At 42.7% G+C, this 24,555-nt stretch overlaps 1 protein-coding gene across 5 annotated transcripts in view; it reads left to right on the plus strand.

Annotated features, from left to right (window-relative positions):
• Positions 1-24,555, plus strand: part of LOC123770435 (RNA helicase Mov10l1) — a 46,422-nt gene that overhangs the window by 16,073 nt on the left and 5,794 nt on the right. Inside the window, exons 5-16 of one of the 5 annotated variants that reach the window (XM_069324479.1) lie at positions 124-739; positions 2,531-2,707; positions 5,619-7,368; positions 7,549-7,824; positions 8,445-8,646; positions 12,063-12,171; positions 12,541-12,749; positions 16,091-16,232; positions 16,571-16,720; positions 18,999-19,130; positions 23,001-23,081; positions 24,178-24,315. In XM_069324479.1, the coding sequence (XP_069180580.1) occupies positions 124-739; positions 2,531-2,707; positions 5,619-7,368; positions 7,549-7,824; positions 8,445-8,646; positions 12,063-12,171; positions 12,541-12,749; positions 16,091-16,232; positions 16,571-16,720; positions 18,999-19,130; positions 23,001-23,081; positions 24,178-24,315 (3,982 nt within the window). Of the gene's footprint in view, positions 1-123; positions 740-2,530; positions 2,708-5,618; positions 7,825-8,444; positions 8,647-12,062; positions 12,172-12,540; positions 12,750-16,090; positions 16,233-16,570; positions 16,721-18,998; positions 19,131-23,000; positions 23,082-24,177; positions 24,316-24,555 lie in introns of all 5 variants that reach the window. The other 4 variants (XM_069324477.1, XM_069324481.1, XM_045762277.2 and 1 more) reach the window with 4 other exon arrangements.

Genomic DNA, 24,555 nt, shown 5'->3' on the forward strand with positions numbered 1-24,555 from the left:
TCGGTGCTTCCACCTTTTACTATTATGATCATTTTATTTTTCAGGTTCCCAGCTGTAGTATTAGGGTCCTAATCATACATCGGTGCTTCCACCTTTTACTATTATGATCATTTTATTTTTCAGGTTCCCAACTCTAGTATTAGGAGCCAAGTCGTACATCAGCGTTTCAATCAAAAACAACGGGTCAGTTTCTAAAACTTTGAAGAGGATCTATTTTGTCACTGCTACACAAGAGTGCCAGTTTAATGTGGTCCATTGCTCAGCTGGGGGAATAGTAGATGGCACTCCTGTAACCATTGATCGGGATGTGGTAGTCGATATCCGATTCGAGTGTACCGGCAAGCTCCTCGGAATGGCAAGGCAACTATGCATCTTTGACTTTGGCGATTTCCAGATAGGTAGATATGCGAGTGCTAATGTTGAAGATCATAACATGATGTGCTTAGCACCTGTTGCTCCTTACGTGCCAAAGCAAAAGTTTAAAAATTCCTTGCACTCCCAGTCTAAAGACAGAGAGATTATCAGAGGCGAAAAACCCTTCAAATCGGCAGCATTCTTGCCAGTGTCTCTGCCAATGGCACACGTTCCAAAGCAACTTTGGCAAGCTATCAGGAGCAATGTAGATATTCTCAGTGTGGCTCCCTCGCTCTCCGATCCTCTTACATCAGAAAACCATAAAGAAAAGCTTTCTGCGTTGTTGCACTTAGAAGAAATAGAAATGACACTACAAATTAGACAGGTTCGTGTTTGTGAAAATGTTTTGACAAAATGACTATAAGTAACTCATGTTTGTATTTATTAAATTGCATTAACAGAATGACTACAAAAAACACAGGTATGTATTTTTTCAATTGTTTTAACTAAATACTACAAGTAACGTAGGTACATATTTGTGAACATTGTGTTTCAATGCAATAACATTAGAAATAATGGTGGTGAACATTTGTGGTTAACAAAATGTAAAGCAAAAAATGGCAATTTGCAATATTAAACAACTAATTAATACACAAAATATATGTTACTTCAGTTTTTTGTATGGTTAATAAATGACACAAACTTTATAAAGCCATTAGGTTGACCAGACCACACGCTAGAAGGTGGAGGGACGACGACGTTTCGGTTCGTCCTGGACCATTCTCAAGTCGATTGTGATCACAATCGACTTGAGAATGGTCCAGGATGGACCGAAACGTGGTCGTCTCTTCACCTTCTAGTGTGTGGTCTGGTCAACATTCTTCAGCGACGTTATTGTGACACATCGCCTGCATAAAGCCATTACGTACCTGAAATAGGAAGACCTTATTGGTTTGTCATATAATTTTAAATTTGTTATTGAGCAAACGTGTGTGTGCGTCTAACTCAAATATAATCATTTTGAGCCTTGGCAATTTTTTTATTGCAATGTCTTTAGAAAGCGTCGTCATTTTACTTATCTGGAACCCCCTTAAGTTTTCCCCCCCGAGTCAGGGCATTATGCTCCACTCTGGCCACAGTTCACATGCCAGCCTCCAATTGATCTATCTCTCAACTGTGGCAAGTAGCTTTCAAAATGGTATACTTATTTAGAGTATATATGTATTTAGGGAGAGAGGGAAAATGGGTATATCAGTATATTTCTAGTGGTCAGCTGGCTGGTTGGTCAGAGACTGTGTTGCTTCATTTTCTGAATTGCGTAAATCTGTAGCGGTTCTACTCTCCGGGCTTCACTTGGAGGAGTAAACATAGCTTGTGTAGGATTAGCCCATTGCTACCCCTTGTAGATTCCCATCTTTTGAGTGATGGGTTTTGTGTAGCATATGCCGAATACACACAACTTGCAACTGTGCTCTCTCGTCAGGGTTGGTCGTGGGATTTGTATGCAGTTTTCGTGGGTGTGTGTGTAAGGAGCCGGTGGCTGAGCGGACAGAACACTGTACGTGTGATCCTGTTGTCTCAGGTTCGCTCCCGGGCGCCGGTGAGAAACAATGGGCAGAGTTTCTTTCACTCTGATGCCCCTGTTACCTAGCAGTAAATAGGTACCTGGGTGTTAGTCAGCTGTCACGGGCTGCTTCCTGGGGGTGGAGGCCTGGTCGAGGACCGGGCTGCGGGGACACTAAGCCCCGAAATCTTCTCAAGATAACCTCAAGAGATGCATTCTTTGTGGGGAGATAGGTCACTTCGAGCCTGCCTGTGACTTGTGTGCAGGTGGGCCATAAAGATCTAGCTTGGGGATCAGACGAGGCGCTGTTTCTCAGAAAGGAGCGTTTGTAGAGACTAGGTCATCAGTGTGGTTGGAAAATAATAACCAAACTCTCACATATGAAAAGAGAGGAGAGGGACAACATTTTCAGCCCATCCAGGACCCTTACCAAGTTGTCAAGGAAGAGAGGGAGAGAATGGCAATATATTGACACACATTTCCTTTCACGTGACTTGATAAAGGGCGAGGACGGACCAAAATATTATCACTCTGCTTTTCTCTCACATGTACGAGTTGGGTTATTAAAAGATAGTTTCATTTTACTCGATGCTAAAAAAATTATCTTTTCAGTTTGATATGGCGAGAACCAATTTCTCTGTGCATGGGGAGTACCTGAGTCTTGTGGTGCCAGGACTGGCAGAAAAGCGTCCATCTCTCATGATTGGCGACACAGTTATTGCATCTAGCCCTTGTGACAGTGACGAATTAGAATACGAGGGCTATATTCATGAAGTTCTTCACACACAGGTAACATATTGTGCTGTGTATATGTATAGCTTCGAATGTACAGGTCATCTTTTAATATCACACTTATCTTGGGTGACATTCATTCATCCTCAGGATGATCTGTTTGCCTCTGCATTGAACCATCACTTTTCAATGTACAAGGCTCCATTTCCAGACTGGGAGGCCATTATATCAGTTGCCTGATGTCTTGGTTTAAACAGAGCTTCATATATCTGGTCCCACTAGTGTAAATGTTGCTTGCCACTTTGTCTGAACAAGCAAGCTTTGCAGGCTGCGTCATATTGATGGATCCAAAGTGGCAAGTTCAGTCCTTGTCCCCAACCCCCCCCCCCCCTCCCCCCCTCCCCCCCTCCCCCCCTCTCTCTTCTTGCCTGCATCCAGTTCCTTAACCAGATCTCCGCCTCTCCAAGACCACCGACAACAAAATCTATGAGAAAACTGACTAGGGCAAGGAGGTGGGTGCGAACCTACGACCCTGGCACTGCCAGCCGCTCCACTCTACCATCCCGCCAAACACACGACAAAACTACGATGTTGCTACAATGTTCGAACACGTTTTAACACCTAACAGGTTATTAACAACCAATATATAGCAAGTTGTAACAACGTTCTAATACATCATAAAATAAAAACATTATAACAAGATGTAACATCTTTATTACAAGTTGTAACAAGATGGAAAATAGGGGCCTCGTAGCCTGGTGGATAGCGCGCAGGACTCGTAATTCTGTGGCGCGGGTTCGATTCCCGCACGAGGCAAAAACAAATGGGCAAAGTTTCTTTCACCCTGAATGCCCCTGTTACCTAGCAGTAAATAGGTACCTGGGAGTTAGTCAGCTGTCACGGGCTGCTTCCTGGGGGTGGAGGCCTGGTCTAGGACCGGGCCGCGGGGACACTAAAAAGCCCCGAAATCATCTCAAGATAACCTCAAGGGACAGTTACGCTGTGTGTTTGCAGAGATCTCATTGCCCCTAGAGGATTTTCTCACTGATATACAGTATACCATGTTAATGTGATTTCTGTGTGTCAACAAAATCTGTGTTAACACTTCTCCGCTTTATCAACTTACATGTCTTATTTTTTAATTTACTTTCAAGTATGTGAGAGGCAAGTGTCAGGTATCTTCATTTCTCGTTTGCAGGTTTTGTCCAGTCTGCAATATAAGGTTGCCAACAGTCTTACAGGTTGGCACCCTTTCAAGCCTTTCCTCTTGGGGTTTGGCACTGATCTCTTCTTGTGTCATTTCTTTAAGTTTGGTCATGCTTTTTTTTTCCACTTTCACCTTGTACATTTGTCTTTGGATCCAAATTGGTGTTTGGACTTGGTCCTTGACTACAGTATTACATACAAGGTGGCACTCCTCTTGGCTTTGGCATTGGATAATAATGTGGGAGAGCATTTGGAGAAGAGCCAAAATTGGGAAGACATATGATCTGTGGGAACTTAGTTTACAGATTTGGTCCATTGTTTAGAGGAATCGATGATCAAACACCACACCAGAAGATGAAGAGACGACGATGTTTCGCTCCGTCCTGGACCCTTATTAAGTCGAGGAAGAGACGACGATGTTTCGATCCGTCCTGGACCCTTATTAAGTCGAGGAAGAGACGACGATGTTTCGGTCCGTCCTGGACCCTTATTAAGTCGAGGAAGAGACGACCATGTTTCGGTCTGTCCTGGACCCTTATTAAGTCGAGGAAGAGACGACGATGTTTTGATCCGTCCTGGACCCTTATTAAGTCGAGGAAGAGACTACGATGTTTCGATCCGTCCTGGACCCTTATTAAGTCGAGGAAGAGACGACAATGTTTCGATCCGTCCTGGACCCTTATTAAGTCGAGGAAGAGACGACAATGTTTCAATCCGTCCTGGACCCTTATTAAGTCGAGGAATCATTTATACGGAGATGTGGGTTTAGGAGGGTGCACTCTTCATGTCTACTATACATTAGACTTTTGAAGCAAGAACCAAGATGCCATAAGTAATGGCAACATGCCTGAAAATGGCCTGGGAATCCATCTGTAGGTAATGAGACTCCAACCGTGAAAAGGGCATTTGTTTTTGGTAGCAGCCACGATCACAGACGTCTGGCAGATCATGTCTAGCTCTGGAGCGGCAGTGGTTAAACTCTGGGCAGCCATTCAGCAGCCACAAGAATTGGGCTTTGAATTTTACTCAACTTAATTTTGTAAGTGTTAACAGTGCCTCATTCATAATGCTTCTACATCATTTGTGTCAAAGACGTTTTAAAAATGTACCTTTGAGTGAATGTTCTAGAAAGCTTGTAATCTCCATCCTTAGTGATCTTTAGCGACTTTTGAATATCCTGCACTTTTGACGGTACTGTACTACAGAGCCTTCCTGGCTTGGTTCCTTCTTTTGATAATTACTTACTTGTAATCTCCAGTGGGATGTTTTGGTAAAGATTTATATGTACCACAGTACTTTGGATTCCATGGTTGCCAGATTGGCAGGCGAAATGCAGTATTTTCCGGCAGATATGATGCATATTTTTGGTTCACCACCAAGTAAGTTCATATTGTACTTTCATGCACTAAATCATCCCCTCAAAAACCATATGATCATTACTTTCAATAAATTTATAATGAAGCATAAATTATTTTTTCTGGAAAATATCTTTGTAAAATACACCTATATGCCTGAAAATATAGTACTTTTGCAGTTGTCTTAAGTTTGCCTTTATTGTAATTTATTGAACTCTGACTCTAATTCAGAAGCTTCAGAATTCCTGAAAGTCTTTCCATATGTTATTATTTACTTTACAAATTAGTAGTTCCTTTAAGAAACAAAGCTTGTAATAAATGTTGCACTTCTTTAGCATATTAAAAAAACAATTCCCTGAAGCTAGTAATTCTAGTTTATTCTATGATGTACTCTCTTGTGTTTTCAGGTTTTGCTGAAGTTTCACCCGACATTCCACAGTGATTACCGTGGGGAAGACTATGCTGTACGATTCAACTTCAGTCGCACTCCGCTACGTCGCTGTCATTTTGCTTTGGAGTTTGCCATGAAACAGCTTGGTCCCAATATTCTTTTTCCTTCCAAACTGCAACTTCAGCCTCCTCAGGTGTGTTATATAGACCCAGAAGCACCCACGCTAGCCTACAGAGCAAGGAAGGCCCCGGACATAACTGCTGTCAACCATAATCTCATAACCCAGATCAGTCAATCGGAAAACATAAACATTGGTAGTGATACAGAGGTACAAGTGAAACAAAGACCCGAAGCTATATGTAGCTCTGTGGAGGAGAAATATTGCACTAACGAATACGTCGCTGAAAATAAGGCTTTCACTGGTAAATTGCTTATGGAATTGAAGCACAATACAAGTCAAAATAAAATAGGTGTTGAAATTGAGAATCTTAAAAATGAGGCAACTGTGAGGCGAACTTGTAAGGAAAGCAAGGAATTTGATGATAATTCCAGGACATTAGTTGAGAAGAAAATTAATGTTGAAATTGGTAGTGATGATTTAAGATTAGCAGTACAATCCCAGAGAAAAAATTCAAGTCCAGTCACTCCTAGAATACCTGTTGTGACGAGATTATTTGGAGTTAGTTCTTCAGGCTCAAGTTCCAATTCATCAATGTGCTGTAGTGATGATGAGTCTAGAAATAGTACAAGTGTTGGCTTTAAGAATGACGCTTTTCATGCCAAAAAGTTGACGAAGAAGAAACTAAATTTTGGCAGCATTTCCATCACTGAAGACATAGAAAGTGGGAGTAAGTCTGGGTCAGGCAGAAAAGCGTGTATAAACAACGTAAATAGTAACACACCAGAAGCGGCTGCGCGTTCTTCAGTGGAGGAGGTCACAGATTTCCGTACATGGCAACGTTCAAGTGTCTCGAAGGCTGCTCCATTACCAAAACAATGTGAAAAGAAGGGACTTGCTGTGCACAAAGTTAAAACGACGAAAAGAATACCACTACGGGCTGAAGGTGGGAATGTACCACTGTTTCTCCCGAGGTCACTTGAACTGAGCTTCTATAAACGTGCCAACAGAACGAAGGAAGGAAGAGTTTGTGGAGAGAATCAGACTTGTACAATAACACGAGATATTAAATTCTTGGAAACTGATCATAGAAAAGCCTCGGAAAGGAGTGATAGTGTTGTTGACAATGTATGCTGTGAAACAGGTGCCGGTCGTGTAGACAGTGAAAGTGGGAGAGCAGGTGTTAGTCGTGTGGACAGTGAAGCCTGTGAAACAGGTGCCGGTCGTGTAGACAGTGAAAGTGGTAAAGCAGGTGTTAGTCGTGTGGATAGTGAAGCCTGTGAAACAGGTGCCGGTCATGTAGACAGTGAAAGTGGTAAAGCAGGTGTTAGTCGTGTGGACAGTGAAGCCTGTGAAACAGGTGCCGGTCATGTAGACAGTGAAAGTGGTAAAGCAGGTGTTAGTCGTGTGGACAGTGAAGCCTGTGAAACAGGTGCTGGTCGTGTTGATAGTGAAGCCTGTGAAACAGGTGCCGGTCGTGTAGACAGTGAAAGTGGTAAAGCAGGTGTTAGTCGTGTGGACAGTGAAGCCTGTGAAACAGATGCTGGTCATATTAACAGTAAAGCCTGTGAAACAGGTGCCGGTCGTGTAGACAGTGAAAGTGGGAAAGCAGGTGTTAGTCGTGTTGACATTGAAGCCTGTGAAACAGGTGCTGGTCGTGTGAACAGTGAGGCTTGTAAAACAGGTGCTGGTCATATTAACAGTGAAGCCTGTGGAACAGGTGCTGGTCGTGTGAACAGTGAAGCCTGTGAAACAGGTGCTGGTCATATTAACAGTGAAGCCTGTGAAACAGGTGCTGGTCATGTGAACAGTGAAGCCTGTGAAACAGGTGCTGGTCGTGTTGATAGTGAAGCCTGTGAAACAGATGCTGGTCATGTTGATAGTGAATGTTGTCGTCATGACGCATTACTTCAAGGGCCATTTCCAAATAATTTCACAAAAATAAAGTCAACAGACTCATGTCAAAGGAAGAAGAACCGTAAAGAGAACATAAAGTCTAAAAATTACTCTACCAAATCCCAGAAATGGCCGACCAATCAAAATTCAGCTGGAGCGAGCAGTGATTACATCGTTCCTGTTTTGCCAATTTTCACAAGGAAAAAAGGTAAATTGTGATTTCCTTATTAATAACCAAAAAGGACTTGATATTAAATAGTTTAATCTACATACTTTCTAAACCTTTTCATGTGTATTTAGTCACACACTTGGCAACACTTGGCATTTAAAAGTCCCGGTAAAACAGTCGGGTTCATTCTCAGTGCACAGTCGGGAGTTCCGGGTTTGGATCCCGGGCGGGACAGATATGGTTGAATGCTTCTCCGATCACTTAATGCCCCTGTTCACCTAGCAGTAAGTAGGTACTCAGGAGTTAGTTAGTTTGTTGGGTTTGCATTCTGGGGGGGGGGAGGGGTTGTAATTTGACCTTGCAGGGAGGAAGAGTGGGAGGGGATCTTGATATATATTCTCTGGCTGCCTGTTTTCCCTACAAATTGCAAAACAAAAAAAATTATTATATAACTCGTGATGTGTTCAGGTACAAAGGATAAACATTAAACACTTTCATTAGACAATAGAAAGACTGTACAGTCATCTTTGCAGTTCTTCTTTTGCAATTGGTTCTATGTTTATTTTGTTTAAAGTTACATTCCACAAAATTCTTGATAAAAAAACTAATGTAATGAATTTAAATTCTTATTAACAGTAGATTTGTCATAATGTTTTCAGGTACGAAAAGCTTGGCACATGTGCCTGTCTTGAAGTGGTTTAACAAAAGCTTGAACGCAGAGCAGAAGGTGGCTGTTTGTCGTGTCCTGGAGGGAAGCACCCGCCCGCTACCCTACGTTATCTTTGGACCCCCGGGCACCGGGAAGACTGTGACACTGGTGGAGACAGCACTGCAGATTTTCACAATGATGGAACACAGCAGGTAGTACTGGGGACAACTCTTATGATTGCAGGCGATGAGTCACAATAACGTGGCTGAAGTATGTTGACCAGACCACACACTAGAAGGTGAAGAGACGACGATTTTTCGGTCCGTCCTGGACCATTCTCAGTCGACTTGAGAATGGTCCAGGACGGACCGAAACGTCGTCGTCCCGTCATCTTCTAGTGTGTGGTCTGGTCAACTCTTATGATTCTAATGAGTGTGATAAAGTAGCAGATAATTACACAGAGTAATCACACTAATGTGACTGTGACTGCATCAGTGAGAAAATCCGTAGGAGCCGTGATGAGGATTCAAACCTATGTGGTGGTGGTTCCCAGGCACAAGCTCTAGACGACTAGACCATGACATGGTAGGAAGATTGTAGCCTGGGATAGTACTACACCCATGAGGATTCTCAAGGAATCCTCGTGGGTGCAGTAGCACCCGAGGTTGTAATCTTCTTACCATGTCGTGGTGTAGTCGTCTAGAGTGTGTCCCTGGGAACACCCAGTGCATTGGTTTGAATCCTCATCACGGCTCCTACGGATTTGTTCATCTCGGCAGATAATTAATTCTGTAATTAACACTTTGGTGCACCCTGCTCGCCACCCCTCAACTGTGCGATATGGGACCCAGGGTGTCACAGGAGTGCGCGTAAAATCTGAAAAGTGTATACTCTCTTCAACTTTGTCACCTTAATTCTCGTCCTATGAGATTAAGTTTGGTATCATTGTGTTTGCAATAGAATTCTCTACAGCAATAAATGCATATAAACTCCAAAAGTCCGGCTAATTACCCGCAGCAAACAGAGAAAGTGCGAACGAGTTACCCAGGAGCGCGCAAACGCGATAAAATGTTTTCACTATTTTCACTCTGGTCACCTCAATTTTTATCCTAGGTCTTTCATTTTGGTCTCAATGGGTTCGCAATAGAATTCTCTAGAGGAACATTAGCATATCAAATAAAAAACCTGGTCACGCTCCAACCGCCGACGAGTTGAAGATGGGCCAGGCGTTAGCCGCGAGTGAGTGCTCAGCCGCCTTCCACCTACACTCCCAATTCCCGCCCTTTTCAAGCCTTTCTTTCGCAATTTTCTTCCTGGAAGGGCCTTGTTCATGATCACTATCCATCGTGGAGTAAGCGTAGATAGTTTCTAAAGCCGCAGTAAGAAATATAGCCACGGAAAATAGGCGAAATGTTCACACGTTTGAGATGCGAGGGGAGGCGACATTGGTCACAACAGTGGAGCGAAAGCAATGGGCCCACGGCATGTGCCAAGCCGCCTGAGGGCCACGAGGCTCAACATGGAAAATGGGAAGACATCGGCGCGCATTTTAAAACCAGTCCCCAAAAAATTGGATTAAAACCTGATTTTTGGCGATTATTTAAAGTGGATGACGCAATGCTGCGTCATCCCCGGAATTATCGCCAGTAAACGGATGACGCAATGCTGCGTCATGCCCGGGCGAAAGTGTTAAACAGTGCTGTACTGTAGGTGTGAAGTAAGAGAGTTGTATGATACTCCAGCTCAACTAAATAATTCTTTCTGCACCAGTATTTCTTGATTTTGTATCAATACATTCTATGTATGTTGGAAGTGAGTAATCTGCTCTATCAACTTCCTCAAATGTGTCGATATTTTGTATGTGGTGACTATGTTGCCACATTTTCTTATCTTCTAGTTAAGACAGCTTTTACTGAAGATTGGATATTTTATGTAAGGTTCAGTCATGTGAAGTTTGTAGTGTTATAGTGGGAATACAAGTGTCTCTGTTGCCCCCACTCGGTATGGAGCGGGTCATGCAGAAGATCTTTGACAGCATCCAATAAGAGGAAATGAAAGCATATGCCTGAGAAAATCAAGAGTTTGGCAGGTAGGGGACAGGTCGAGCCTGGCCTCAGGCTGGGCTCGGGAGTAGAACTCTCAAGACCCTCTCCACATATGCTCTAGACCTGGCCAGCTGGCTATTCCACACTCAGTTCTTGGTGAGGGTAGCTAGTGGCCTGGCTGTCATCTGTCACTCTGGCTCCTGTTTTCTGCCTTCAGTTAAGTGGTTCAACGACTTCAGCATTCGACGACTTTAATGACGGTTCAGCATTGTAGCTTCCGAGATCCACTGGGGCTCACCCAGAAATTGATGTTTCATTACATTCAACGCTAGTTTTATGTAGTCATTTTCAGTTAAAATGTTCATTTAAATAGCATTAAATTTAGTAATATTTGCAGGCAGTTTGTGTCTTCATTCTTTGCATTTTTTAATAGTTGTGTCACAACTATTAAGTTGTGAAAGAGAAAGTCACAGTAATCTGGGAGAAGCCAATAACCCAGCCCATACATTTGAAATGATTAGTGAGAACATTTTGGCCCGTTCTGGAACTTTATTAACACTTTCGTCCTCCGGGGTGACACGCACAAATAACTCTGCGGGATGTCCGGCGGGGACACGTGTGAGGTCCAAAATTAAAATATTTGTTAAAATTCTGTTTTTTTTACCCGATCATTATGGGACTAGTTTTAAAATGTGTGCCTTTAGATTGCGAACAATTTGATACCAGAATGAACGACGTAGCATTAAAATTGAGGTGAGAAAATAGAACAGGTTATACACATTTTGTGTATACTCTGTTCATGGATAACGTTCATGGGTGTTTTGTGCTCATGGGTAATGCTCGACTGATTTTCTGGTTTGGTGCGGGTTGCAGGCTGGGCGTTTTGACCTTATATGCATATAATCCTTTGGAGAATTCTATTGTGAACAATTTGATACCAAAATAAATGATATAACACAAAAATTGACGTTAGAAAACTGAAAAGAGTATGCACAATTTAGTGCAGGTGTTGGTGTGCGGATGTGTGCTTACTCACGGGTAATGCTTGGCCAATTTTCGGGTTTGCTGTGGGTTGCACGCTGGGCTTTTTGACCTTATTTGCATATATCCCCGTAGGGAATTCTATTGCGAACAATTTGATATTAAATGAGCGATGTAACATGAAAATTGATGTTATCAAACTGAAAAGAGTATACACATTTGAGTGTGGGTGTTGCAGGGGTGCCAATGGGTGCTCGCTCATGGGTAATGCTTGGCCGATTTTCATCTCTGCTGTGGTGGGAGGGAGGGGGAAGGGGACATGCCTGGCTTTTGGACCTTGTATGCATCTACCCTTGTAGGAAATTTTATTGCAAACAAATTGATATCAAAATGAACGATGTAGCACGAGAATTGAGGTGAGAAAACTGAAAAGAGTATACACATTTTAGTGTGGCTGTGCGCTCACGCAAAATGCTCAGCCCACCTTGGGGTAGGCTGGGACGCGCACGCTGCAAACTCGAAAGTGTTAAGTTGTGGCAACAAAGGTGGGAGAGTGTCAATATAAAACAAGATTATATTATATATTATGTTTTCAATTTCAGGATTATAATAATTACGCCGTCCAATAGTGCCTCAGACCTCGTAATGGAGAGACTCGTTGCTTCTGGCCAGCTGGGGAAAATGGAAGTGGTGCGATTAAATGCCTACCAGGTGAGACAAAGAATTCATAAATACCAGTATAGTAATATAAGTACCAATATACTGTACCTCACGTACCAAGTGAGGTACAGTATATTGATATATTGAAGAAAAAAAAAGTTGTTTCCCAAATGTAAATGTTTATAAGAATTCTAGACAAATTGAACGTGAGAAAATATTTAGACCGTGCGATGGAATCGAATTCACACATCTAACTTCCCCAGACACACACTACTGACAGAGCTCATCATGGTTCAGTTGGTAGTGCATGTGGTTGTTGAGTCCAAGGATTAGGGTTCCATCCCATCATATAGCCTCAATATTTTCCCGTAGAGATATAACATTCTTGTGGTTTCACTATACAAATTAATCATATTTCAGAGACTGGAAGATGCCATTCCTGAGGTTATCCGTCCATATTGCTGCAACGGTGATGAGCTCTCGGTGCGTGCACATCAGCGGATCATAGTGACGACAGCGACCACCGCTGGTGTTATGTATACTCTCGGTCTTCACAATGGACACTTTAGTCATGTGCTAGTTGATGAAGCTGGCCAGTTAACTGAGCCAGAGTGCTTAGTTGGTTTAGGGTGAGTACTAGTATATTAACTGAGCCAGAGTGCTTAGTTGGTTTAGGGTGAGTTCTAGTATATTAACTGAGCCAGAGTGCTTAGTTGGTTTAGGGTGAGTTCTAGTATATTAACTGAGCCAGAGTGCTTAGTTGGTTTAGAGTGAGTTCTAGTATATTAACTGAGCCAGAGTGCTTAGTTGGTTTAGGGTGAGTTCTAGTATATTAACTGAGCCAGAGTGCTTAGTTGGGTTAGGGTGAGTTCTAGTATATTAACTAAGCCTGAGTGCTTAGTTGGTTTAGGGTGAGTTCTAGTATATTAACTGAAGCAGAATGCTAGTTTGTTGATACATCACCAATAATGTATATGCAGACTGGATATGAATTGCATCTGGAAGAGATGCAGACTGGAATGAGAGTGATGTTCCCTCTATAGACAAAAAAAAGGATCACAGAACAACTTTAATGCGTCGCCCTGTCTCAAGAACAACAAAGAAGGCTATGTAGAAAAATAGAAACGATTGAATTAAAGCGACAAGAATCATGTAAAATCCAGAAGAGGAAGAGAGAGGAAAAGGCCATCAGCAAAATAAGAGACAAATTCAAAATACTTCTCCTATGTAAAGTCTAGAACAAAAACTACAGCTAGTATCGGGCCCCTGCAAAATGGAGATGGCACTTTCACAGATGACATCAAAGAAATGGGCGAAATATTGAGGCAACAATACAATTACATTTTCAGTGAGCCCTTAAACAAACGGGACCAAAGAGCCAGAGCTCAACCCCCGCAAACACAACTAGGTGAGTACATACTGAAGATTGATAACCCCAATCAATTCTTCATGAATTTGATACCAACATCAAATCATATATCAGATGTCACCCTGACTCCACTTGATTTGGAAAAAACTTGAAATCACAGCATCTACATAGCCCTGGACAACACAGTTTCAGAACAGGACACTCTTGCCTATTACAATTGCTGGGCCACTATGACATGGCCTTAGATGCCATGGAAGACAAACAATGCTGGCTATGTTTGTCTTCAAACATATATACAGATTTCGCAAAAGCCTTCAACAAATGTGACAATGGTGTTATTGCTCACAAAATGCACTCAAAAGGAACCACTGGAAAAATAGGAAGATGTATCTACAATTCCCTGACTAACAGAACCCAATGTGTGATAGTCAAAGTAAAATCTGGACCATCAACCACTGAAGAGCTCAGTCCCCCAGGGTATTGTGCTTGCTCCAATACTCTTTTTCTCATTCTCATATCAGACATAGCCAGGATACAAACTATAGTACCATATCATTCTTTCCAGATGACACTAGGATTTTTATGAGAGTAAACAACATGAAGGACACAGCAAACCTCCAAACTGATGTAAATCAGGTCTTTCAATGGGCCACAGAAAATAATATTTAATGAAGATAAGTTCCAGCCCCATGCACTATGGAAAAAAGGAAAATGTTAAAAATTGAAACCATGTTCAAAATGCAGTCAAATCATAACATAGACCGTAAAAGCAGTGTAAAGGATTTGGTGTAATCATGGTAGAAGACCTTACCTTTAAAGAACACAATGAACTAGCTGTCATAACTGCAAGAAAAATGAAAGGTTGGATAACAAAGGACTTTTCAAATAAGAGATGCCGTACTAATAATATTTTTCAAGATGCTAATGTTCTCTAAAATGAAATAGTGTTGCACAATGACAGGCCCTTTTTCAAAGCTGAAGAAATTGCTGACCAGGAGAGTGTGTAGAGTTCCTTTACTGTTAGAATACACTCGATAAACCATCTAAATTACTGGGACCGACTAAAATGTCTAAATCTGTATTCTCTAGAGCACAGGCGGGAGAGATACATAATAATTTACACATGGAAAATATTAGAGGGACTTGTTCCAAACCTGTGCACAAATAACATCACATGAGACCAGAAGGCATGGCAGGATGTGCAGAATATCCCCGTTGAAGAGCAGAAGTGCAACAGGTACTCTGAGAGAGAAATCTATCAACATCAGAGGCCCGAGACTGTTCAACACGCTTCCGCTATACATAAGGGGCATAACTGGCTGACCCCCTCACAGTGTTCAAGAGAGAACTCCATAAACATCTCCAAAAGAATACCTAATCAACCAGGCTGTGATTAATACGCCAGGCTGCAAGCAGCCACATCCAACAACCTGGTTGACCAGACCATCAACTAGGCCTGGTCAGAGACCGGGCTGCATACACCTTGACCCCCGGAATCAACACAAGGTAACAGCAAGGTGACCACCCTCCAGGTGCAGGAAGCAAAATGATTTAATACATATCTTCATCAGAAGAGATTTAAAGCTATATGATAAGAACAGGGAAATTAGTACAAATGTTGTCCTTGTCATAGACCATAAATTTGGGGCATTCCCATTGTTGGAAGTCTGTATGTACAGTATTTGTGTTTGTGTGTGTGTGTGTACAGTATACTATTTGTATTTATTATTTGTATCTGCAGAATCGAGCTATTAGCTCTTGGATCCTGCCTTTCTAACCAATTTATTTTTCCTCTATTATGTCTACAACACATATTTCTCTCTTTTTATTTCTATTTGTACTTGACAAAGAGTGCTGGGAAGACGGGACACCACGAGCGTAGCTCTCATCCTGTAACTACACTTAGGTAATTACACACACTCACATCCCCAGGAATCAGCCCATAGTAGCCGTCTAACTCGAATATCGTACGTATCTGGTCAAATGGCGCATTTTTCTTTGAATACTGTACTTGTTATTCTCTGGTGCTATGGGTCCCTTCAATTGCACCAGAGGTGGTACTCCTGTATATATATAGGAGTATATATATATATATGTATATGTACGTATACACCCACTCATATTTTAGGCTTGTATCGAGCCACCCCCGACTCCTTAGGTTGGACTAATGGCCTTCCCCAGTATGCAACACTATAACAGCTGCCTAACTCCTGGGTACCTATTTACTGCTAGGTCAATAGAGGCATTAAGTGAAAGGAAACGTGCTCAACCATTTGTGTCCTGCCCAGGTATCGAACCCGGGATCCCCAATTGTGAGTCGAGAGCGAGGCCAAGTGTACTTCGAGAATCTTCTCTGCTCCTGTTCAAATTCTCTTTTCTGTTCAAATTCAAATTGAAAAGCTTTGTTCATAAATATTTGGACAGACAATGAGTCACAATTAAATGGCTGAAGATACAATTAACAAATTACACCAGAAAATGAAGAAATGACAATGTTTCTATCCGTCCTGGACCATTATCGAGTCATTTATCCAGGACGTCGCTAACCACGAGGTGAACCGTATAAAGTGAAGATGTAATAATGTTCGATTGTATTTCCAGGTTAGTGAATTCTACATCAGGTCAACTGGTTCTTGTTGGTGATCCTGAGCAGCTCGGCCCTGTGGTTCAAAGTGGCTTAGCCAAGAGATACGGTCTCCAGCATTCCCTTCTGCAGCGTTTGTGTTATTCTGTTCTTTATCAGGTAAAGCTCACCACTCCCAATATGATTTTTTATACATTTTCAGTGGCTATTATACTAGTTTGGGTACAAGAACTTAAGTTATAAATTGTGAGCCAAATTATTGAAAATAGAACTTAGAATAATTTGCAAGATACATCGTTTTATTTTTTTCAGCTGTTAAGACAGTGGTAAATATGGCTGCTACTGCCATGCTTCTTTTCCAGCTTGACCTGAATTAAGGAATTTGAGAATCTTTACTGACTGCCACTGCTAGTACAGTAATTCATATCTTACAAGAATTCACCTTAAAATGACCAAACTTATAAATGTTAAATTGATGAATGATTGGTAACTTTCAGCCAGAAGAAGTGAGCAAGTCCTCAGCGTGGCTGTACCAAGCGTGTCTGGTGACGCAGTTGGTGAAGAACTATCGTTCTCATCCCGACATCCTCCACGTTCCATCCACTCTCTTCTACCACAGTAGCCTTCAAGCCTGTGCTGATAATAAGGTGAGATCACTTACCACTCGTGTTTATCTTTTATATCAATGTGTGGCTTTATCAGTGTGTGGTTTTAGCAAACTGATTTCTGCTGTTTAGCGAACAGCATCCAAATTTAAGTTTCCACTAAAGAGCTGTAATTTGACACTGTGGTCGATAGCATCCAACAAGAAATAAAATCTTGTAAACCATTCTGAGTATTAAATCTTGAAGATCCATTAATCCATTCATATTCATGGTTATTTTGAACATAATAATTAAAATATACTTCATATCTACCTAATCTACTCACAAAGTTTCTAAACTACTTCTTATCTCTGATTTCTTGTGGATCAATTTTCCTCTGTCTTGCAAGGTGCTTTATTATTTTTGTTCTTTTTTGCTTCGGAGTCGTAGGTCCTTGATCACTGGCTTACCTCAACTTGTAAATGATAGCTCCGTGTCCTAACCCGTTCTCAGAATTCAATGAGTGTAAAATTTGCAGTTTTCTGTCTAAATTAAGAACCAAAGTGTTTTAGTCTTAGTAACCCACCTAAATTATCAAGGTCAGTGCTCAGGAGTCCATCACAGTGCTTTGTGATGCTGTTGTTGTGCTTTAATTTCCATCAAATCACCATAATTGTGACATTGTGGCCGATAGCGTCCAAATTTAAACTTCACTAAAGTGCTGTAATATGACACTGTGGTCGATAGTATCCAAATTTGAGCTTCCGCTGAGGCTCTGTAATTGTGAGATTGTGGTCGATAGCGTCCAAGTTATAGCAGACAGCGTGTGAGCACAGGTTGTTTTTATCTTTTATACTTGCCTTAGAATCAGTTTTAGCGAATATTGCAAATTTTGTTTTAATCAAGATACTCAAATGCTCCCATTTCTCCTCCCCTTCCTGTCATATACATACATATCTTTGAACACCCCCCCCCCCATCTTCCCATCCCCCCCCCCCTCCCACTCCCCTGAGCTTCATTTTCCTAAGAGGTTACATTCCTTCTTAGTTACATTCATCTGCTCAGGATCACCAAGATGTCAGTCAGACTACACTATATTCCTAGGTGAACACACCTGTAGAACTATTTCAGTTTAGAGTACCGCAGTGTATAAAAATCTAGTGTGGTAAAAACTCATTGGGTAACGCATCATAGTTACATTCAACAAGTTTTATTCCCACTGTGTTTTTGACTTGCGTTTCCAATTTGCTATTTTGTTTCTTTTCTAACCCTGTCCACTACATAATGAAAAAAATTTGCGTTTGACATTTTGTTTCCCGGTTTTTCACATGTTAGCAACAATGCTGCTCTCCGATAAATCGTCAAAACCAAAACACGGCACACTCTCTCTCCTCTCTATTTCCTGTGAACCTATAGAGATACTCTTCCAGTAACAAATTCTGATGTTAGATGCATCCTCTAATGACCCATACATGCATTATGTAAGGAAAGCGATGATGCTTTGATCAGTCCTCGACCCACTTCAGCTCGTCACAACTTTATAAGGTTGAGAAAATCCGTAGGAGCCATGATGAGGGTTCGAACCTATGCAGTGAGTGCTCACACACGCACACATGCACGCACGCACTCTAGCGGCTAGACCATGACTTTGTATAAGGATTGCAGCCTAGAATTCTACTTAACACACAAGGGCTTCCTGACAGAGCCAGAGTGCCATGGGGAAAATCTGTGTGAAAATCCTGGTCTGGCTTCAGTAGAAACCTCGGGAAACCCTTGTGTGTTAAGTAAAGCTCCAGGTTGCAATCCTTACACCAAGTCGTGGTCTAGTCGCTAGAACGTGTGCGAGGGAACACCCGCCGCATAGGTTCAAACTCTCGTCACGGCTCCTACGGGTTTTCTCATTGATGCAGTCAGGTTAAACTCTGTGATTCCTCTGTGTATTTATAAGGGTCTAGGATAGACCAGAACATTGTCATTCATTTAATTTTAATTGTGTGGGTTGGGTTTGTCATGTAATTGTGGGTTATTCTCTGCATTCATCCTCTAATTCCTTTACACCTCTACAGCCAACTGATATTTATATGTACTGACATGCATGTACTTACAATTTATACATATAAATGTGCTCAGATGCATGTTTTAATTACTTCACTTGTATGTAGTTACATGATGGGAGCTACATAAGTAGTGTCATGTCTTCTTTATAATCTTTGTTATGTGACACTTGCATCATGTGCAAGATCAAATATGCCTAATAATGCATAACATCATCATCAAACATTTGTCATGAGGTTGTGTAGCTGCACGATCATTAGGAAGCACGGCTCTCTCTCTCCCTCAGGTGAACGAAGAGCTCCTGGCGTGGGATGAGCTGCCTTGTCCCTCGTGTCCGCTCTTGTTCCACGGTGTGGTTGGGGACAACCTCCAGGAAGGAGACTCTCCATCTTGGTTCAATGCAGCTGAAGCTTTTCAGGTTAGTCTATCTGGATATTCATTAGATTTAGCTATGACTTGATTGTGTAATTTCTGTTGTCAGGAACCCGAAACTTGTACCTGGGTCTCCCTAGGCCAATTACTATGCTGATCTTTCCCAGGATGCAATCCCCAGTTGCCTAACTCTCCAACCTGTCCTCCTACAAAGAACGTTGCTTTTCGCTCATATGCGTTACATAAGGCTAAAAATTGCTGTACTAGAAAATGGAAGCGGCTGGCGAAAGTGACATACTGTCCTGTTTTCTGTTTTGGGTCTTCTGGTAGGTTAGGAGAGAAGACTTTAAATTGACTGTTTTCTTGACATTGGGAAACCTTAGGAAGACAGGCTGAATTCTCGTGCACCTATTTACTGCTAGGTGAACAGAGACATCAGCTGGAAGGAAACAGAGGATCCTCAATTGTGTGTTGAGGACGTATACCACTGAACTACAGAACACCACGCTTTCCTGCACTCTGGGTTCCGGAGCACTTGCTGTGTTCCTTGGATCTTTAAGTTTCAATCACATACATGAAAAGAAAGTGAAGGTGTTTCAGTCTGGACCCTTGTTAAGGATCCAGAATAACTTGATAAGAGTCCGGGATGGACCAAAACATCGTCAATTAACATTCTTTTTATAAGTGTCACTTTGGTGTTGATTACACACAGAAATCACAATAGCGTGATGCATCAAATGAACAAATCCACATGGGCCGTGACGAGGATTCGAACCTGCGTCCGAGAGCATCCCAGACACTGCCTTAAAGGACTGAGCTACAACATGGTAAAAGAATTGCAACCTGAAATTCTACTGAATTTACTTGGATCTGAAGTCTCTCCGAGAGACAAACCAGGATTTTAAACAATTCCCCCATGCCCCCATGTGTAATGAAGGAAGGGCGAAGAGGTAGAACGGCCTATTGACATAGCTCGAGTGCATGGGGGAATTGTGTAAATTCATGGTTTGTGTCTCGGAGAGGCTGCAGGATCCAAGTAAATTCAGTAGAACTTCTGGCTACAATTCTTTTACCATGTCGTAGCTCAGTCAATTAAGGCAGCATCTGGGATGCTCTTGGACGCAGGTTCGAATCCTTGTCACGGCCCTTGTGGATTTGTTCATTTGGTATTGATATTCAGTTACATTATTGTGATATTCTCTTCACAGAAATGAGTAACCAAACCCAGCCACCTCCAGACACTTGGAAATGTGCATCATCACATTCGAAGAGCCACAGCAAGGTGACTCCTCTATGTCTTTGCCTGCAATCATCCTTTTCTATTGCTGCTTGTCGTTACACTGCTCCATGCTTTATCCTTGACTATAGCACTGCCTAATACCCTGTTCTGTACCATTTTCCTTGCTGGTTGGTAGCCATTTGGCTCGGCTGCAGTTGGGTGGGTCGGTACACTGAGCCGTCTGTCACAACTTTTGCCTTGCTTGTCTTGTACTTGTGTTGGTGGTGCATGGCTTGCCTTTGTGATGCCTCGGGATCGCCTTCTAGTTTTCATGTGAGACAGTGTGGTTGTGTACCCTTCCCCACAAGGGTGCCTCAGCCAAGCAATCTTGAGACTATAGTTCGTGTGATTTTTGTGTTTCTCTCGTGCCGAGGGACACGATTACCTCTAGAGAATGTTGATCTTGCAGACGTTGAGTCACAATAATGTGGCTGAAGATATGAAGACTAAACCTCACATCATATGATGAGGAGACGACGACATTTCGGTCCGTCCTCGACCATTATCAAGTCAATCTTGTAGCACAGTAGTCTGTCCTAGGCTCATAACCCAGGGACCCAAGTGCAATCCCCGGATAGGGCAGAAATGGTTGGGCATGTTTCTATTCACCTGATTCCTATGCTCACCCAGCAGAAAATAGGTACCCAGGAGTTAGGCAACTGTTATGGGTTGCATCCTGGGGAAGATCAGGTTTTTGTTTAGAGGAACCTTTCACTCAGTGCCTCTGTTCACCCAGCAGTAAATAAGTACCTGGGGAGTCATGCAATTTTTGTGGGTTAAATTCTGGGGAAGATCAGTCTTCCTGTCCCCAACAGTGGGAATTAGTTCATTATGTTGTGATAATAATGCAGGAAGAAAGGTGATATTTTATAGTGTATAAAAATTCCATACTGTTCCCAGATGAATTGGCAAATATGATTGTTACTTTGATTAACATCTTGTATAATAGAGTATCCACTCAATTTAAAGGACTTTTATTTACAGTTCTGCCAATGCTAATGACCCAATTTGAGATTGGTAACAGGAGCCTTATTTGCAGAGTCACTGGTCGTTGAAGCCAGAATATGGTAGTGAGTTTAGAGAGGCCGGTGGTTGTTAAGGTGGAGGTCACTATTGGGTGTGTTGTGACAACTTTACCCTCGCTTGGTCAATGTTTATAACAACGTGGGGTGAGAGATGGTTCCAACATTTCTTTGATGTGGCTGTGTGAGGCTAAATATATGTGTATACTCGCCTAGTTGTGCTTGTGGGGGTTGAGCTCTGGCTCTTTGGTCCCGCCTCTCAACTGTCAATCAACTGATGTACAGGTTCCTGAGCCTATTGGGCTCTATCATATCTACATTATAAACTGTGTATGTAGTCAGCCTCCACCACATCACTGCCTAATGCATTACACCTGTTAACTACTCTGACACTGAAAAAGTTCTTTCTAACATCCCTGTGGCTCATTTGGGTACTAAGGTTTCACCTGTGTCCCCTTGTTCGCATACTACTCATGTTAAACAGTTTATCTTTATCTACCCTGTCAATTCCTCTGAGAATTTTGTAGTAGTAATCATGACTCCCCATGCTCTCCTGTCTTCCAGTATCATGAGGAGCATTTCACACAGCCTTTCCTTGTGACTCATGCCTCTTAGTTCTGGGACTAGCCTAGTGGCATACCTCTGAACTTTTTCCAGCTTTGTCTTGTGCTTGACAAGGTACGGGCTCCATGCTTATGTGCACCTGCCTGCCCACCCACCTGCCTGCCTACCTGCCCACCCATTCACCTGCCTGCCTGCCTGCCCACCCATTCACCTGCCTGCCTGCCTGCCCACCCATTCACCTGCCTGCCTGCCTGCCCACCCATTCACCTGCCTGCCTGCCTGCCCACCCATTCACCTGCCTGCCCACCCATTCACCTGCCTGCCTGCCCACCCACCTGCCTGCCTACCATTCCACCCATTCACCTGCCAGCCTGCCCACCTCTGCCCTTCCCCACTCTTGCCTGCCTTTTCCCTCCCCCACACTCCAGCCAGCGAGCTAGTTGTTCATCTATCCATCCATCCCACCCATCTGCCCACCCACTCTTTCCCTGCCCACCTACCAGCCAGCCAAAACCCATCCACCTTATCATCCATCCATCCTGTTGCCTTCCTGAATATGACTAAAAAGATGTTGGCATTTTTATACGACCATATTTAAGAGCCCAGGATTACCCAGCCCAGAAGCTGAACCTGACTTTGGTTCAGCCCCCCGTATAGGTCATTAAATGGAGTAGATGCCCTCTTTAACGGTCTATAATGCTTCCACTACACGTAAGGGGCATAACTGGCAAACCCCTCACAGTGTTCAAGAGAGAACTATCAACATCAGAGGCCCGAGACTGTTCAACACGCTTCCACTACACATAAGGGACATAACTGGCAAACCCCTCACAGTGTTCAAGAGAGAACTGGATAAGCACCTCCAAAGGATACCTGATCAACCAGGCTGTGACTCATACGTCAGGCTGCGAGCAGCCGCGTCTAACAGCCTGGTTGATCAGTCCAGCAACCAGGAGGCCTGGTCGACGACCGGGCCGCGGGGACACTAAGCCCCGGAAGCACCTCAAGGTAGCCTCAAGGTATAATGAGCTCATTATGTTGTGTGTTTCAGGTGGTGCGGTACACGAAGAGCCTCATTATGTTCGGTGTTAAGCCTCAGGATGTTGGAATTATCACGCCGTACAGGAAGCAAGTAAGTTAGCTCATAACATCATTACAAGTATCATAGTGTGCTGCTGAGGTAATGATACGAGCAGTACTTCATAGGATCATTATATTAATTCATAGGATGCCTTAATTATTAATAACGCAGGCTAATTTCAGTACACCTTTTTATATCCAGTCCTTCCGTAATCCTTCTTTTTGGATTGTGTAAGAGAAGCTACGGTTGAGCATGGTGAAGAGCACGAATATTGCTCACTCTTGGTTCTTCTCCTCCTCTGTTTATCTTGCAGTAATTTACCTGGTTGTAAAATGATTAATGGATCATCTTTTGACCAAAACAAATAAATAAAAGCTTCACACAGGTCATGGGAAGACAGATAAAGGCTTTACACAGGTCATGGGAGGACAGAGAAAGACTTCACACAGGTTATGGGAGGACAGAGAAAGGCTTCACACAGGTCATGGGAGGACAGAGAAAGACTTCACACAGGTCATGGGTGGACAGAGAAAGGCTTCACACAGGTCACGGGAGGACAGACAAAGGCTTCACACAGGTCACGGGAGGACAGACAAAGGCTTCACACAGGTCACGGGAGGACAGACAAAGGCTTCACACAGGTCACGGGAGGACAGAGAAAGACTTCACACAGGTCACGGGAGGACAGACAAAGGCTTCACACAGGCCATGGGAGGACAGACAAAGGCTTCACACAGGTCACGGGAGGACAGACAAAGGCTTCACACAGGTCACGGGAGGACAGACAAAGGCTTCACACAGGTCATGGGAGGATGTAAATAATGTAACACTCGATTGGACAATACAATAAATGTTACAGTTGTGAGCCTTGAAAATCACAATTTCCTCAAGGTTTAGTGACTGTGCCATCAGACGTGACCAAGCCAGCCAACCCACGCATACGAAATAGTGACAACATTCTGGCTCGTCTTGGACTCGTGTCACGTGACTGGCCAAAATAATGTCACTTTCCTTTCTTTTTCATTTGTATTTGTTGATTATTTGTTTTCAGGCTTGTTATTGTGACTTATTCTCTGTAAACATTCAAACTTTTAGTCTTCTGTAGTTACTGGCTGCTAAATCTAGATTTTTATTTGTTCTCCGACAGGTAGAAAAAGTCCGAAAGTTATTGATAACTTTTGGCATTGAGGAAAATGTGAAGGTTGGATCTGTGGAAGAATTTCAAGGCCAGGAAAGGCGAGTTATCATCATCTCTACCGTAAGGTCGTCTACTGAGTTAGTAGAGGTGAGATGGCTCTATTTTCCAACAGTTTTCTCTCTCTATTCAGGATTATGCTGTACGAAAATCAGCGAGTTGTTTGGTGGGTATTCGTGTAAAATACTGAGTAATAAGTCAACCTTCTCATTAGAAATTACATGAAACTGTTGCCATTTTGATCCATCGTGGATCACTGTCAGCACATGAGTAAATTAATTGTGCAAATCAAAGTTAATTATAAATGAGACAATTAGGGTTGGACTTTGG

The sequence above is a fragment of the Procambarus clarkii genome, chromosome 14 (genome assembly GCF_040958095.1).
Source record: "Procambarus clarkii isolate CNS0578487 chromosome 14, FALCON_Pclarkii_2.0, whole genome shotgun sequence".
In the NCBI taxonomy this organism is placed as follows: Eukaryota; Metazoa; Arthropoda; class Malacostraca; order Decapoda; family Cambaridae; genus Procambarus; species Procambarus clarkii.